The sequence below is a fragment of the Semicossyphus pulcher genome, unplaced genomic scaffold, assembly GCF_022749685.1.
Source record: "Semicossyphus pulcher isolate SPU_LCO1_2020_fin unplaced genomic scaffold, fSemPul1.0.p SCAF_12, whole genome shotgun sequence".
NCBI lineage: Eukaryota > Metazoa > Chordata > Actinopteri > Labriformes > Labridae > Semicossyphus > Semicossyphus pulcher.
Window position 1 is genome coordinate 199016 of NW_027211626.1, and position 18260 is coordinate 217275.

Here is an 18260-nt window from a genome sequence, read left to right on the forward strand (position 1 = left end):
GAAGACGAGGAGATGGAAACAGTGAGACGGGCTGAGTTTAAACAGGAAGTTTATCGCAGTGCATGAATATCGTTAAAACATCGCTCCTTTGCTATCAGACCTGTTGTAGACGTCCTTGCTGAGGCTGAGCGACGACACCTTAACACGCCTCTGACTGCTGATCAGACAGTTTCGGGCGGCGAGGTCTTTGTGAACGAAGCGGTGATTGGACAGATGCTCCATCCCATGAGCCACCTGGGCACAGATGGAAACCTGAAGGGCAAACAGAGAAGGTTAACGAGAGTCCAGGAAGTGAGCGGCCAAGACATTTTAAAGCTCTCCAGTCACACCGTGAGGCAGACAGAGGATGATGTGAGCTGTCAATCATTCAACACTTACTTTGGTCTTGGTGCTGATTGGCTGAGATTTGACTTTGTCATCTTTGCTTTTGGAAATTCTCAGGAACTGCTTGAGGTCTCCCTGATATGATAAAAGAGAGGGAGCATTAAAGCAGATAAAAAACAGCAATCTTAAATAGCGTGTGTGTCTGTGTGTGTGTGTGTGTGTGTGTGTGTGTGTCTGTGTGTGTGTGTGTGTGTGTGTGTGTGTCTGTCTGTGTCTGTGTGTGCGTGCGTGTGTGTGTGTGTGTCTGTGTCTGTGTGTGTGTGTGTGTGTGTGTGTGTGCGTGTCTGTGTGTGTGTGTGTGTGTGTGTGCGTGTCTGTGTGTGTGTCTGTGTCTGTGTCTGTGTCTGTGTCTGTGTGTCTGTGTGTGTGTCTGTGTGTCTGTGTGTCTGTGTGTGCGTGTGTGCGTGTGTGCGTGTGTGCGTGTGTGCGTGTGTGTGTGCGTGTCTGTGTGTCTGTGTCTGTGTCTGTGTCTGTGTGTGTGTGTGTGTGTGTGTGTGTGTGTGTGTGTGTGTGTGTGTGTGTGCGCGTGCATGTGTGTGTGTGTAGTTACCAGGTCGTAGTACTCCAGGATCATGTAGTGGGGCTCCGCCTCCCTGCACAGGCCCAGCAGGCGGACCACGTTGGGGTGGCTGAGCTTGGCGAACATTTCGGCCTCTCTGCGGAAGTCGAGCTGCAGCTGTTCGTCTCTGGTCTGCAGACTCTTCACCAGAACCACCGACTCCTCCTCGCTCTCCTCGATGCCTTTAGCTTTACACAGCAGCACCTCCCCAAACTCCCCTTTACCTGAGCACACATCCACACAGCACGGAGCACACGTCATCCTCTCATGCTCTGATCGTCTGCCTCCTTGTTTTAGAACGTGAAAGAGTTAAATGAAGGAGGTTACCTAAGGTCGTGATGGTCTGCAGGTTCGCTCGGGGGAAGTGGAGCTTGTCGTTGTTGACGTGGCTGTGGCGTTTCTCTGTTGTCGCGATGGTGCCCATGTTGGTGAGAGCCACCTCCTCCTGGATCTCAGCGGTGGTGTGGCCATTCTGCTGAACAGTCCCTCCTGAGAAACACAACACACACGTTTGTTTCCTTCTGTGCAAACTCCTCCATTCACCTGTTCACAGAAACACTGCATGTATTATTTGCCTGTTACTGTTTGAAGTGTACCTTTTCTGTGTGAATACTTGCATCACTCACTCAGATTGTGCTCAGGATTAGTTTAAACTGTAAAACTAGGACAGATATCGGAACGTAAAGGTGTGAACTTGTGGCATTTTACCTGTCAAATGCAATACCAAAGACAACCACAAGATGGCAGCAGATATCCTGAGAAGACCATGAAGTGAACATTGACCTCTCACAAAAGCTGCTGCTTAACCTCTGATTTATTTTCCAAGCGATTAAAAGTTGGATACGACTGTGGACCATGTGAAGGATGCAGAGGATGTTCTTATTTACAGGAGTGCTGGTCTACATGAGAACCTTACTGGTCTCCATCAGATCCTTACTGGTCTCCATCAGCTCCTTACTGGTCTACATGAGATCCTTACTGGTCTCCATCAGCTCCTTACTGGTCTCCATCAGATCCTTACTGGTCTCCATCAGAACCTTACTGGTCTCCATCAGCTCCTTACTGGTCTACATGAGATCCTTACTGGTCTCCATCAGCTCCTTACTGGTCTACATGAGATCCTTACTGGTCTCCATCAGCTCCTTACTGGTCTCCATCAGATCCTTACTGGTCTCCATCAGAACCTTACTGGTCTCCATCAGATCCTTACTGGTCTCCATCAGCTCCTTACTGGTCTCCATGAGAACCTTACTGGTCTCCATCAGAACCTTACTGGTCTACATGAGATCCTTACTGGTCTCCATCAGCTCCTTACTGGTCTCCATGAGAACCTTACTGGTCTCCATCAGCTCCTTACTGGTCTCCATCAGAACCTTACTGGTCTACATGAGATCCTTACTGGTCTCCATGAGAACCTTACTGGTCTCCATCAGCTCCTTACTGGTCTCCATGAGAACCTTACTGGTCTCCATCAGCTCCTAACCGTGTGTTTGGTTTCTCAACATAATATCAAATATAACGCCAGTAAGAGTGCTGTTGTGTTTGTGGCACCAAGGAGGATAAAACGTTCCTGACGTCAGATTGTCTGATATTAACTTCAGTGTTTATTAAAGGATGAAATATGTTGCACATATCTGCATCCTAAGATGTATGATTCTGCAGACTTGTGGAAAGAAAGCAGCTTACAGAGACTTAGTGATGATGCTATGAGAATACTACTTAAGAGACTACGAAGGTTTAGTGCAAGTGGATTTTTTTGTACTTTCTTATGTTAATCTTATGTATCCTTTTTTGCCAAATTAAACTCTAACTTGGATTGTAATATATTCCTTTTAATATCGAGTCAGTTATCTAAACCTCGAGTCTGTCAGAAGCTTTGACATCGGTACCGTTGAGACACTCCATCTCGGGCTCCTCTCCGTCCTGGCCCTTCTGCTGCCTCTTGGCGTTGCGTCTCTTCTTGCAGTAGAACATGAGTCCCAGCACCACGATGATGTACGCCACCGCCGCTCCCACCGACAGGCCGATGGTTTGGATCATCTTGTAAGGAGCCCGGTCCTCCTCTTCATCAAAGGCGGGATAGGGTTTGTCTGTCGGGTACAAACAGAGATTAAGGTTAACTATCTCAGTGTTAAATCAGCATCACATGGCGTGTTACACAGGTCAACACTTTTGGTTGTTTTAGCACCAGTCTGAGTTTAGTTAGCTGTATACTCGGATCACTCTGAATCACATGATTCACTTTGTCATAAATCTGGACAGTTATGTTTTGCAGGTTTAAATTCATTCTCAAACGTAAAGCTGCACAGATCAATGGATTCTTGATCCAACAAATATGAATCGCAAAACTTTCTGATAACAATGAATCGTTCCTGTGATTCTTCGAGCAAAAAGGTCAAAGATCTTCTGCTTCCAGCTTCGCAACGGTGCAAGTAAAGAAAGTGTCAGGCTGATTTTTACACAGATTAAAGCAATAAAAAGATTCAGTGAAAGCGAGTTTGCCTGCTCACGCTGACAAACATCTTAATCTGATTGTCTCCAACTGTAATCTGAAAGACCCTCCTCCTGCTCTGGGAGAAAACGAGCTGATATGGGACACTACAACGAGTGTGTGACTGTAATTTTCAGCGTCGGTCTGCAGACAAAGCTCCTCAGAGTGTGAAGCTTATTAGATCGAGCGTCTGCCCAGTCCCTTCAGCATGTGACAGGCGTGGCGTCAGAGAGGAGGTCGAGGTTATTAACCTGTCGAGACGATGACAGGCGGAGGGTGAAGCCTTAATGAAGGCCTTCATCCTACACGCCCCGTGTGTTCACCTCTGTGTCTCATAAAGTGTAAATATGATGTGTGTGTGTGTGTGTGTGTTAAACTCACCTACTACAAACAGCTTAGCCACACGGTCTTTGATGCTGCAGCTGTTTCCTGCCACACACGTGTACCTGCCCGTGTCGTCTGTGGTGACGTCTCTGATCACCAGGGAGCCGTTCGGCATCTTCTGGATCCTGGAGGAGAGAGAGGACGGGACAGGTGAGGGAGGAGGTCTGCAGGTACACAATTCATAACAGACAGGAGGGACACAGAAGGAGGAGCTCCGTCTAACATGAATCACTGTTTGATTCTAAAACTAAGATTCTTTTCCTGCTGAATTCTGTGAGTCTCTCTTTCCCTGCAGATAATCTGACATGCTGTGTCGCTCTTCTACCTCCTGTTCTTGCTGATGTCCAGCGTCTTGTCTTTGACCATCCAGTGGATGTGCGGCTCAGGGTCCCCGGTGGCCTGGCAGTGCAGGATCGCTGTGTGACCCTGGTACACCGTGGTGTTCTCCGGCTCCACCTTAAAGCGAATGTACACTGTATGCACACACACACACACACACACACACACACACACACACACACACGCTCATCAATATTACCCTCACACCACACTTCCTTCACAGGCTGTGGTGACTGTGGTTAACGTCGTCACTCTGAAACCAGATCTAATTCCTCATCAGGCAGTAAACGGCTCCAAACACAGCGGTGTGCGATCGGACCATCAATCCACCTTCTTCACACGGCGGCCATTTTGCTCTGATGTCACGGTCGGGTTGCGGCGCTCTGTCCCTGATTTTCAAGTCGTTTTTCTGACTCTGGTGTGTTCACGTGAAAAACATCGACACAACTGTGTGTGTGTTTGATTTTACTGCTTTAATCTGGAGCTAATGTCAGCAGATATTCACAAGACATGTTATGAAAGCATTCTGCTCATTAACGTGTATTATGATGTCAGATCCGTTCTGTACACGTAGAGTGATCTACATTAAACAATGAAACAACACATTATCTTTGCAGCGTCCGTGTTGTCTCCATGTTTCGACTTAAAGCTCGTGAACACGCAGAAGTCGGAAAGACGACTCTTCATTGGGACGTCAGAGGACGATGGCCGCTGTGTCAAAGTGGTGACTGACTGTCAGTTTATGAAACAACCTTCAGATGCACTACGACAACAAGTACTACACTGTGAGACTGATGACTCATATGTTAGCTTGAACCTTTCTTTCATTTTCTGCACTAACAGGATCACAGGTGAGCTTCTTACCGGCCACAGTGAGCGTCACCAGCGCTCTGATCTCCCCCTGCAGGCTGTTGGAGGCGATGCAGGTGTAGTTCCCGGCGTCGCTGCGGGTGACCTTGGTGAAGTGAAGCTGACCGTTCCTCTGCTCCACGCGGGGCGGCAGCTCTCCTCCGTCTGCAGGGGGCGACAGAGACACACAGGGAGGAGGGGTGAGTGTGGAGGTGTGTGTGGATAAATGGACTCCATCACGGCACACAGAAGGAAGAGGAAATGATCCATGATGATGAATCTTCCTCACACTCTGTTTATTACTCTGTTCATGTTTCTGCAGTCTTATGGAAACAGTATTTATCATCATTAGCATGAAGGAATGAGAGCCGCTGCATGGAGACGAGATATTTCCTTAAGACAGGTTTAAAACATTAGTTGTACAATTTCAGCTGAGATGACAGGACATGTTTCCTGCTTGTTACGTCGTCTTCCTTCGCCTGTTGCTGATTGTTCATGTCGTAACACTCGTTGTGCTCACCTGCTTTGGTCCAGCGGATGGTGGGCGGCTCTCTGCCTTTAGCCGAGCACTGGATGGTGATCTCGTTGTCCAGCTCCAGGCACTGAGCGGGCTGGGGGGTCGGGGTGAACTTCAGCTTCTCTGGAAGTCAAAACACACACACACGTTACACACGTGTAAACACAGGAGATGTCAAAGCCTCTTTGTGCAGCTCACACTGATGATGAAACAACACGAAGCTGCTGAGTTCATGTTCAGACACATTCAGGGAGATGCAGCCACACGTGTGACAGCCTATCAGAGGATGAGATCACACACACAGAGACGTCAGGTCGTCGATCACAGCAGCAGAGCCTCTCTGACAGGGACCGATCATGTGTTCGAATAAAGCTGCTGAGCGTGAGTCTGCTCCTGCACCATCATGAAGAAATGTAGAATCGACTGTCGGATGAATAAACTTCTTTGCTCACCGAGAACAGTGACTCTTGCTTGCCCGGACAGCCTCCCCGCTGCAGTGAGAGTCTCACAGCTGTACATCTGCCCGTCGTACACCTCCACGTTGTTGATCCTCAGCGTGCCGTTAGAGAACAGCTTAAAGCGAGAGTCCTGGAAAAACAATACGGCTTTATTAAAGGTCTGTTCTGCTTTGTTTGTTCTTCTGTTATGTGCAATACAATTCATGTGTGAGAAACCCACTAATGACTCTGTATGTGTGTGTTTGATATCTGACCTCTGCTGTGATCCCCATGCTGTTTCTGTACCAGGTGACCTCCGGCTCAGGGTTGGCCTGAGTGTGGCAGTGAAGGTAACCTGGTCTTCCCTCCTCTAAGAGGCTGTCCTGAGGCCTGGTCACCCACACCGGGGCGGCTGAGGAGACGCACAGAACAGACTTAACATCACACGGACAAAGAGACACACTCACGTAGAAAGTGTGTAAATAAGAACTGTTTGGATTCGGGCAGGTTCTCTGCAGTGACTCAGAATCTTAAGCACCTAAGTAAGCTCTGAAAAAAGGATCCTACATTTCCTGTTTAAAACTTTATACATCAAAAGGCAACAGTTCTAACAGGAGTCGTTCTTGAGACCAGTAAACCAAACTTGGGGAAATGTCCCTTTAACCCTTTGAACTCTTTAATAAAATGTAGTTTTTATTTCAGATCAATTTAACTCACTGGCCACGGTGAAGGTGACCTCTTGTATCCTGCGTCCCGCCTTGTTCTGGGCCACGCAGGTGTATATCCCAGAGTCTCCCCCCTCTGTGGGGCTGAACACCAGATCCAGGCCGTCCTGGTACACTCGCCCCTCTGTGGGCACCCGCTGGCCCTCTCTCTCCCACCACACCTCGGGCTCAGGTCTGCCGCGCGGGGGGCGACAGGCCACCCGCTGCAGGGTGTCCGCTGTGAAAACCTTGGACATCTTGGGCACCATGTCCTCGATCTCTGCGCAGGAGAGAGAATACTCAGTGTGAAGCAGCAATTTCAAAGCTGAAATGCTTCTCGTTCACACACGGCCCGTGATAATCATCAATCTGTCTTCAAAGCCAGCGAAGCAGCTCTGATTTTATATTTCATGAGCGGCCCCCAGCACATTTAACTCCCCTCACAGTCCTGTGAACAGATTTCGTGTCTTGTTAGGAGAAGGCGTCTGAGTTACGCAGTAATGAGAGAACAAAGCGCACAGGAGGAGAACCGAGTGTGTACGTTTTATGGGAATTAAGTCGGCCTGTGTGCGGCGGCTCATATCAAACCTGGCAGCCCCGATACACAAAGTGGAATGTGATCTGTGAGACTCACAAGACCTCCCACCACTGTGTGCTTTAATGCTGAGTGTGTGTGTGGAAGTCATTAATACTCTATTGGCCAACAACACTGTGAAAGCTGGTCAGTGGCAAAGACCTTCTGCGAGTTCAGGATCTGAATCAATTAAAGCGAACAGACGAAAACCACATTTCTCAGCAGATGAAAGAGAAGTGGAGCGGGGAGGGGAGGAAGGGGAGCGACTGTTTAAACTTCCCTTAATGCTGAATTCTACTGTGACACAATCCCCTATAATGCCTGCAGGGATTACCATCAGATTAAGTGAATTAAGGTATTTAAATGGAGCTGTGGTTCACTGGGTTAAAACTGCAGATACAGTCGAACCTCGTTAATCCTGAACCCCGGGGGTAAAGGGGCTGTTTGAGACCAATAAAGCACTCGGGACACGGAAACACATCCAAATTCCAGCCCTGAGCTTATTCTAAATATTTGACTTGCATGCACTTGTATTTCAAAATGCTGCATGATTAGTAAGATGAGAAGATACTACAGCCTGTTCCTGCTCTAAGCTCAGCCGCAGCCGCCATTCAGGAAGCTTTCATACAGAGCGCTCCTGTTCTGAGGTAACAGGTAGACAGACTCTTTAACTGAGTAACACTAGGCCTTCAAAATAAAAGCGATATAATCCAAACTCTTTAACTGAGTAACACTAGGCCTTCAAAATAAAAGCTATATAATCCAAACTCTTTAACTGAGTAACACTAGGCCTTCAAAATAAAAGCCATATAATCCAAACTCTTTAACTGAGTAACACTAGGCCTTCAAAATAAAAGCAATATAATCCAAACTCTTTAACTGAGTAACACTAGGCCTTCAAAATAAAAGCGATATAATCCAAACTCTTTAACTGAGTAACACTAGGCCTTCAAAATAAAAGCGATATAATCCAAACTCTTTAACTGAGTAACACTAGTCCTTCAAAATAAAATTTATATAATCCAAACTCTTTTACTGAGTAACACTAGACCTTCAAAATAAAAGCGATATAATCCAAACTCTTTAACTGAGTAACACTAGACCTTCAAAATAAAAGCGATATAATCCAAACTCTTTAACTGAGTAAAACCAGGCCTTCAAAATAAAAGCCATATAATCCAAACTCTTTAACTGAGTAACACTAGGCCTTCAAAATAAAAGCGATATAATCCAAACTCTTTAACTGAGTAACACTAGGCCTTCAAAATAAAAGCGATATAATCCAAACTCTTTAACTGAGTAACACTAGGCCTTCAAAATAAAAGCGATATAATCCAAACTCTTTAACTGTGTAACATTAGACCTTCAAAATAAAATTTATATAATCCAAACTCTTTTACTGAGTAACACTAGACCTTCAAAATAAAAGTGATATAATCCAAACTCTTTAACTGTGTAACATTAGACCTTCAAAATAAAATTTATATAATCCAAACTCTTTTACTGAGTAACACTAGACCTTCAAAATAAAAGCGATATAATCCAAACTCTTTAACTGTGTAACATTAGGCCTTCAAAATAAAAGCGATATAATCCAAACTCTTTAACTGAGTAACACTAGGCCTTCAAAATAAAAGCGATATAATCCAAACTCTTTAACTGAGTAACACTAGTCCTTCAAAATAAAATTTATATAATCCAAACTCTTTTACTGAGTAACACTAGACCTTCAAAATAAAAGCGATATAATCCAAACTCTTTAACTGAGTAACACTAGACCTTCAAAATAAAAGCGATATAATCCAAACTCTTTAACTGAGTAAAACCAGGCCTTCAAAATAAAAGCGATATAATCCAAACTCTTTACCTGAGTAACACTAGACCTTCAAAATAAAAGCCACATAATCCAAACTCTTTAACTGAGTAACACTAGACCTTCAAAATAAAAGCGATATAATCCAAACTCTTAAACTGAATAACACTAGGCCTTCAAAATAAAAGCGATATAATACAAACTCTTTAACTGAGTAACACTAGGCCTTCAAAATAAAAGCGATATAATCCAAACTCTTAAACTGAGTAACACTAGACCTTCAAAATAAAAGCGATATAATCCAAACTCTTTAACTGAGTAACACTAGGCCTTCAAAATAAAAGCGATATAATCCAAACTCTTTAACTGAGTAACACTAGTCCTTCAAAATAAAATTGATATAATCCAAACTCTTTAACTGAGTAACACTAGACCTTCAAAATAAAGGCGATATAATCCAAACTCTTTAACTGAGTAAAACCAGGCCTTCAAAATAAAAGCGATATAATACAAACTCTTTAACTGAGTAACACTAGGCCTTCAAAATAAAAGCGATATAATCCAAACCTTTTAACTGAGTAACACTGGACCTTCAAAATAAAAGCGATATAATCCAAACTCTTTAACTGAGTAACACTAGTCCTTCAAAATAAAAGCGATATAATCCAAACTCTTTAACTGAGTAACACTAGTCCTTCAAAATAAAAGCCACATAATCCAAACCCTTTAACTGAGTAACACTAGACCTTCAAAATAAAAGCCATATAATCCAAACTCTTTAACTGAGTAACACTAGGCCTTCAAAATAAAAGCCATATAATCCAAATTCTTTAACTGTGTAACACTAGACCTTCAAAATAAAAGCGATATAATCCAAACTCTTTAACTGAGTAAAACCAGGCCTTCAAAATAAAAGCGATATAATCCAAACTCTTTAACTGAGTAACACTAGACCTTCAGAATAAAAGTGAAATGTCCCACACAGATGTCATAAGGGCAAACAATAACGTGGTAGCAGGTGGTGTCTTGTCTTAAGCGACTTCTCCTAAAGTATCTAAACTGGACAGCCTGAACGTTATTTTCCGTGTTGTGATTCACTGCAAAGCATTTCAACATGACGGCCCTCGTCAGCACGATGAGGTCGTCAGAGTTTAATCACCTGACCTTTTACACGAAGTTATTCATCTGGTGTTAGATGTAAATCACGTGGGCAGCTTTGATGACATTTAACTTTTACAACCTCATAATTACGCTGCTTGTTAGCGTGCTTGAGTCATTGTCTAATGGTCCTTGTTCATCCAGGTGCTGCTACACGCCGGAGGAGGCTGAACCAGGCTCTGCAGACAGCTGTGGACTGATGGAGGAAATAATACAGAGAGGAAGCAGGAAAATGCTGCAGCGCTGAGAGTGTGTGTGTGTGTGTGTGTGTGTGTGTGTGTGTAGTGGATACAGCTGGGCCGGATGTCAATAAAGGAATGTGATTATCATGGCGGATCTGACTCTAAGTGAAAGAGACGCAGGAGGGGGGGCAGAGAGAGATGGAGGGCAGGATAAATATGTAACCCCACCTCACGCTCAGATTACACAATCACAGGTGTTTATCTCTCGCCAGGTCAACAACTGACAACATGTGTGTGTGTGTACCTGCAATGAGGAGGGAGGCTTCCAGTGTGACCTGCGACCCGCTGACCCCCCGGCCGACACATTTATAGGTCCCTGTGTTCCTGGGTTTGACCTGTGTGATCTGCAGCGTGCCGTTCGGCCACAGGATCACTCTGTGGAAGAGAAACACATCACACAGTGAGGGGGGTCAGTACAGCACGTGAGATTTATCTCTATCATAAAGCACAGAACACTTTCCCTAAAGGTGTTTCCATAGTCTCTACAAACATGGTTGCATTAATTCTGCAGCATTTAAATATTTTAAACCCTGCAGCATGAATTTGGCTGACGACAGCAACTTTCACAGACAGAGTGTTGAGGTTCATTAATTTCTCTCTGAGGTGGACAAGAGACGCTGTTTTGCAAGTCACAAGTCAGTGTTGGGTCTTGGCTTTTAAGTCCCACTTAAAGTTGATGCAAAAAGAAGTTATAGTTTATCTATAGTAGTTATTTATAGATTCTATTCTTGATGTTTCTGTTCTGCACTGCCAGAAACATCTCCTCCTCCTCTCACGACACGACTAGCTGCTGCGTTTGCAAGTCGAAAGGCTGAAGTCTATTTTCAGGGTTTTTCCATCACACATTTTAAGGATGAGTTTTATTTAATCTAAAGTTAGGATCGTTTATAAAAACTAAACACAAAACGGAGCATGTTAAAAATCAGGGTTTCTCCGACGCCTGGAAGGCTGAGAGCAGAGCTACCGCTAACGTTAGCTCAGCTGCTTTTTAGGTTAGGATTTCTTCAGCGTTATGAGCCAGGCCGCACAGCAATCACAGCACTCGTAACACATCCAGGTTTAGTGGTAGTCTGTATATATTCTTTAACACACTGGGGTCGGTGAGGTACATGCTATCGGTCGATGCTGAACGTTTCAGTATCGTATAAAAAGTGTTAGAACGTCTCTTTGGAGAATAATTTGTTTTGTCCTGTTCGGAGCAGCAGACAGAGATGCTCTCCCACACAGCAGAGTAGAATTAAGTCCAGAAAATGAAGGTCATCTTTGCATAGGCCTACTTTTGAAAGCTTGGCATGTTACCTGACGCTGTGTGAATGGCCCTGATTCACTGAAACCATCTGCTGCGCTAAATAGGTTAGAGTAAATGCTAAGAATGTGTCCACAGAACACAGAGAAAAGTGACCTACTTAGTGAGTTAATTTGAAAAAGTCTTGTGCTCCTGGCAGGCTGCAGGGAGAGTCAGTGCCATGATGGGCAGCAGGAGGAGTAATTAAAGGCTGACCTTAAGCCAGCTTCAGGGACGACAGAGCAGGAGACGCACCGCACGGAGTCTTTAAGAACGTAAAGCAGAGAGGGGTAAGAAAAGGGAACACTGGATGCAGAGAGGACGCTGTCGAAGAGAGCAGTTTTCTAAAAGCAGGATTCATCCAGGACTGTTCCCGCACCACATTCCCTCCGGACGGTTGATATTTCTGTGTCATCTCTTCTCTTCTTTCTGTTAAACAGCGGGAGGGAAATGAGCTTTGGGAGCTTGTGATCACTCCCACCCGAGAGCTGCAGAGGAACAACACGTCCCTCTAAAACAACCACGAAACAAAAATGAACAAAGGCCGATTTTATTTAAAGAATCATATTTTTATCTCCGCAGGAAGAATTCATACGCTTTCTTTGTTTCCTTCCAGAGTTGGTCGGACCCACGGGGAGGAATTCTGCTGTCTGCAGAAACAGCCTTGAGCTCAGGCTGGTGTATTTGTTCTCAGTTTCACACGTATGAAAATAATCTACATCAAACACTCACACGTTATCTAAAGGGGGGTTTGTCTACACGGTGCAGGTGGGAAACAGACGAGCTGCATTCCTCCAGCATCGTATCAGCCAGGATCAATAAACACACACACACACACACACACACACACACACACACACACACACACACACACACACACACACACACACACACACACACACACACACACACACACACACACACACACACACACACACACACACACAGTGTGTGTGCGCGTTTATATTCACACTTCATCTCTCTGTGATCCTGCTGCTGAGTCAGCACAGTCGAGGTGACTGAACCCGCCTCTGACGGGCTCATTACACACGTGACTAAGTGCTGATATCAGACTGGTTCTCCTCCATCGATCACTGAGCTCAGCAAAGCTCTCGATAAATGAACGCGTCTGCAAACATTCAGATATATTTTACTAACTCGTGAAATTTGAGGACTTTTATAAATGTTGAAATGTGATGCTGTGTTTTGTTATGTCTGCTAATCGTCCTGATAACAGGTGCGTTCAAGAGTAAAAACATGCATGTGTATAAAATATGTTCGGCCATTTTTTATTTACTTATTTACTAACATGTATTAATAAAGCGTACAGAGTAATTCCGCTCCCTCTCTGTGTTACCCGGCGTGTACAGTGTGACCATGTATAATCAGGTGCCGGACCCTGAGCGGCTCCTGGGATACAAAGTGCTTATTATCTCGTGTTCATGTGTTTGTGGAGACGTGCTGGTGAGCTGATTGTAGCTCGAGGGGGTTTCTGCTCCAGGGTACTGAGAGCTGTATCCTCCTCTGTGATTGGCTGAAAGAGAGAGACTGTAAAGTTTCTGCTATACATCACTTGAACACAGTGTTGTGTTCCAGTAATAATATTCCTAATGTGTAATCCATCCGAGGGCTGAGCTGTAACAGGATACGGAGCCAGAGGAAAAGGCTGCAGCTGAACGGGATCAAAGGAAAACCTGACGATGGAGCTGAGATAACAAGACCTTTAAAACCTGAAATTAACAACAATAAGTTTACACGGCTCAGTTACTTCTGAGTCATTTGATTGGCGCTGATGAAGACTTGGCTCCAACAGCACCACTACTGTATCACTCCGCCTGAGGTGTTCTGACAACAATTAGTGCCTCAAAATTAAGTTTACAGCAAATTGTGTCCTGATTGTAGCAAACTCTAAACTTTCCTCAAATAACATGAAAAACTTTAAGATAATTGTAACACGTACGCACACAAGCAGCAAGTGTAGACGGCCGTATGAAAGTATCTCAGCGTGTCGTGTCGTGAGCACAGCTGAGATAAACTTCTTATTACAGCTGCTCTATTAGTCAGCACAACGGCACAACCTTTGATATTGCTGAAATAAAGCTCTTATTGTAAACTTCCCATCATGCATCACTTCCTTTTTAAACTGGTCAAATATTCTTCACCTGACTGGTTTGAGTGATCGCTAATGCTCCAGATCAACGTGCAAACCGTCAGTGTGCGAGAACATGCTGCAGATGTTCTTCTGTGTGACTGAGAACATTTTAGTACTCACGTTAGAACTCAACACTTCGTCCCTGCAGGTCACTTTTAGCCATGATTACAAACTACTGCGATATTGAATGCAACCTTTACAAACTGTGCCCTGCTGTATTTTTGTGTATGTATTTGTTCTGTTATAATTGTACCCTCAACATAATTGAAAATGATCCTTGAGATTTAAATAAAGGTGGAATCATGAATGAAAACACTGTTTGTAAGCGGAGGGAGAGCGTGAGGCGCTGCAGAGGGGACGATGGAGCTCTCAACTTACCGGGACTTGTTAGCCAGCAGCTCTTTTTCATGGTACCACTCCAGCGCGGGGGCGGGCACGGCGGTGAACTGGCAGTGAAACGCGGCCTCCTCGTTCCTCAGAACCACCTGGTCCTCCGGAGTGACCACCGGCCGAGGGAAGCTCTTGTCTGCGAGCGAGGAAGACAAACATCTGCATGATTACATCTGCAACCATCTACTGGAGCTTTATTAAAAGCTGCCAACAGCAGCGTGAGGCCGGAGAGAAGGCGGCCTGCAGGTGGAGAGGTGTGTGTGCGTGTGTGTGTGTCAACACCCTGGGGGCTGGAGGGAGAACTAATGAGGTCAGTGAAGAGACCCTGCAGCTTATCTGGAGCCTCGTCTTTCACTTTGTTCAAAGCAAATAGAAATGTTTTATGTGCATCTCTCTTTGTCCTGTAACGTAAATCCTCTGACTGCCTACAGATTAGGTTCAGTAAAACGTGGAGGTGAAGACTTTAACACAGTGTTGAGCTCGATACAGGAACATGAAATTCCTCTAATCCTGGTTTATTGTGTGAGAATTTAAATCTAAACAGCTAACGGAGGTGTGGTGCCAGCAGCGATATGGGGATAAGGCTGCCGGCTGGTGTGAAAAGAAAGAAAGGTGAGCACACCTGGCCCACCCAGGACGTCTGTGTGAGCCCTTAAAGATCTGTGACCGTGCTCTGAAATCCCTCTCAATCTGTCAGCCTCTCCTTCAGGTGCAGCCCTGCAGAGGAGCCGAGGGTGGCACCACGGTAACTGAAAACTCAACAATTACCCATTCTTCCTGCAGCCAGGTGCTAAGCTAGCGTGCAGGTGGCTAATTAGAGTAGAACAGGGCATCAGGTTTCTGGCACAGATGTTCTACTGTACGTACAGTGCTGGCTGACGGGAGACCTCAGGTATATACTTTATATGTTATTGTATTGTATGAACAGTAGGGGCGCTGCTGTTTACTCTGTCTCCTACGTTTACATGAAACCTACTCGGCCATAAACACTGATTCGGTTTCTGACCAAAGTTAATGAATTCAGCGTAAACCAAAGTGCTCTGTCGCTTCGTATTTCCCCTCTCTGGATGTTGTTGTTGCCGGGCGGATGTTTCTGATGTTGTTTCTGTCTGTGTGGGTGGAGGAGGAGCAGGAAGGTGCTAACACACTCTCAGGTAATCACATTAGGGACTCCATCTCTCTCTCTTCCTGCTCTCTCTCACCACTAATGGTCCACACACCTCCTCGTCTTCACAACACTTCCTGTCAGGCGTGGAGATGTGGGGACGAAAACACTTAAAGCTGAAAATATCTTTTTAGGATTACAGGAAAGTCGAGCTGAAGGAATGAGACGCAGAATTAATTAATTAACTGATAAAAATCATAAAAAGTAATCAGCACGTCGCTGCAGAAGGTTAATGTGTCACACACAAGACGTCTTCAGCTTCTTCTTCAGCTGCTTCTTCGTCTTCTTGAAATCGTGCGGTGGGTTTTAAAAATGCGTTCTGATTGTTTCCCTTCGTAATAATAAAAAAAGACAGAAAATAATGGATTCAATGATTAAACAATGGTGTAAAATAACTGTGAGTAAGTGTGGGAGAACAAAAGCGATCATCACAGCATTAGCAATTATATTTATATATCTAACAGCCGAACTGTATCAATTCACAGACGCCAAATATTGATCACTTACAGTTTAATTATTAGGGAATATTTGTTAAAAAAATTTAACTTTTTGCTTCTTAAAAGATCAAAAACAAACTCAGAATACCTGAAAGAGTTGGACTACACAGACTGTATGTAACATCTACTGCAGGTGAGATGAACAGACTCAGAACTTTAAATTATCAGATAAAACTGAAGTTGGCATTTTTTCCCTTTGATTGTAGTTGCAGAACCACACACACGCAAACACACACACACATGCAAACACACACACACACACACACCTATGATGTTGAGGGTGAAGTTGCTGTTGCTGCAGACGTGCCCGGCCGCGTTCTTGGCGCAGCAGTAGTACAGGCCGTTATCGTCCGGACTGGCGCTCCTGATGGTGAGCGTCCTCTCCTTGTTGTTGATCTGATGGCTCTTCTCCGTCAGCTTCACTCCGTCTTTGAACCACTGACACGTCGGCCTGAGAGGCAGAGGAGAGAAAAATGGATGATTGGGGAGAGAGAAAAGGGGAGGAGAGGAAGAAGGGGAACATAAGGGCATGAGAGAGGCCAGTAGTTTGTTCAGTACAGTCCCCATCATCATCCTTCACCCTGTGAGCTCTGAACCGGAGGTGACGGAGGAGGAGGAGACTCACCGGGGGTGTCCATCAATGTGACATCGCAGCGTGACGGGCGCAGAGCTCTCGATCTCTCCCTCTGATGCAGGCTCCTTCAGAGTCACCCCGCCGCTCTCTAACCCTGCAGAGGAAGAAAACAGAGGAGACAGTGAGCGCGAGAGCGGCGGACAGGAGGACGAATGGAGGAGACGGACAGGAGGGAAAATTGAGTTAAGTGGTCGTCCTGTCGTCCGTCCTTGCGGGGATGAGGGCAGAGTCAGAACATCGCAGTGACAGCGCTGTGACTCAGGAACAGAGCAGAGAGCGACGACTTCACTGGGTCAGCTCACGTCCTACAAGCCACTGTCCTGCACCAGGAGCAGCTTTTTATGGACGTCTAATGGACAGTTCACTGACTTCCTCAGTTTAAAGGAGCCTGCTGCAGTCAGAGCAGCTAATAAAAGTCATGTTAAGTTACTTTATTTACACAGAACATATAAAACAACAGGAATTCACCCAGAAGTGCTTCACAGGCGATGCAGTCTGCAGCAGAACAAGTTTACATGATGGAAGACACAATGCAATAAAACATATGTCTACTTGTTCCACCATGAGCTCGATGCATGCAAGAGTCCGCTGGAGCAATAAAGAAGAACTGGACAAGTCGTCTCGTTCAGTCAGTGACTCGGTGTGTGTCTGACAGGCAGCGTCAGTGTGTGCGTCGCTGGAGTTCCCCTCCTCTGCTTATTGTGCAAACACACTGCATGAGAACCGGAGCTGATGTTGTTATGTGATGATGTGTAAGCTGTGGTTGCATGACATGATTAACTGCACACTCAGCGTGTTTGTTTGGGTTGCCCTGAGTCCATGAGGGGTTTTTCTTGTGTGTGTGTGTGTGTGTGTGTGTGTGTGTGTGTGTGTGTGTGTGTGTGTGTGTATTAGTGTAACAGATTCCACCAGGCTGAGCTCCGTTCTTATACCCTGGGGCTGAATTCTGCGGCTGCGTCTCTGCTGATGTTTGGCTCATCTATGAAATATGCTAGGCATGAGATTCCACCTGAGAGAGGTGGAGAGGTGAGGGAGGACGAGCACCACTGTGAGGTCACAGGGAGCGCTCCATGGAGCTGTACAGAAAGCTGTTACAGAGGTTCAGCCTCGTCTTGTCTCTGTGTCAGACAAACAGGATTATATTGTAGAACCAGTCGGGACCACACCTGCAGGTGAAACACTCGATTACCTGTGGATCGTCTGATTTATAACAACATTACTGTGACGGGCTGCTTCAAGGACAACTCGACTTATTTCTAACGTTTTATGTTTGTTTAGTTAACAACTGTTTAGAGGGAAGAAGCTAAAGCATGGGGGACGTGAGGGTTCATTGAGGGTACAGGACATGTGATGACAGTTACACTTTGGCTTGTGATAAACAAAGCGACGACAGACCACACAAAGCTATGTAGCTAAGTATATAACCAAACATGAACTTTAGCTAATGTAGGCTCCAACGTGAACACTACACGCCTCGCCTCAGCTCCCACTCTCAGGTGAGAGATCTAGAGACCTGACAGCAGAGTGAAGAGCGAGTGAAGCTGTAGGTGGCTTTGTCTGGCCGTTAGCACACGAGACGTGAATACGAGGATACGCAGATACGCGGCGTCTCATTTTGAGTTTGCAGCTCAGATTAAATTGTAACCAAGTCAAATCTTGGTGCTTGTATATTTTGAGTGACATGGA

The 18260-nt window shown here is 45.3% G+C and overlaps 1 protein-coding gene across 1 annotated transcript in view; it reads right to left on the bottom strand.

Annotated features, from left to right (window-relative positions):
• ptk7b (protein tyrosine kinase 7b) overlaps window positions 1-18260 on the bottom strand; it is a 74694-nt gene that overhangs the window by 2336 nt on the left and 54098 nt on the right. The window contains exons 3-18 of the mRNA XM_069659057.1: window positions 16566-16668; window positions 16207-16391; window positions 14267-14414; window positions 10696-10826; window positions 6678-6944; window positions 6236-6372; window positions 5976-6111; window positions 5527-5646; window positions 5022-5171; window positions 4144-4291; window positions 3816-3943; window positions 2833-3033; window positions 1271-1432; window positions 935-1167; window positions 379-459; window positions 101-252 (exon numbers count right to left, since the gene is read on the bottom strand). Of these exons, the coding sequence (XP_069515158.1) occupies window positions 101-252; window positions 379-459; window positions 935-1167; window positions 1271-1432; window positions 2833-3033; window positions 3816-3943; window positions 4144-4291; window positions 5022-5171; window positions 5527-5646; window positions 5976-6111; window positions 6236-6372; window positions 6678-6944; window positions 10696-10826; window positions 14267-14414; window positions 16207-16391; window positions 16566-16668 (2482 nt within the window). The remainder of the gene's footprint in view (window positions 1-100; window positions 253-378; window positions 460-934; window positions 1168-1270; window positions 1433-2832; window positions 3034-3815; window positions 3944-4143; window positions 4292-5021; window positions 5172-5526; window positions 5647-5975; window positions 6112-6235; window positions 6373-6677; window positions 6945-10695; window positions 10827-14266; window positions 14415-16206; window positions 16392-16565; window positions 16669-18260) is intronic.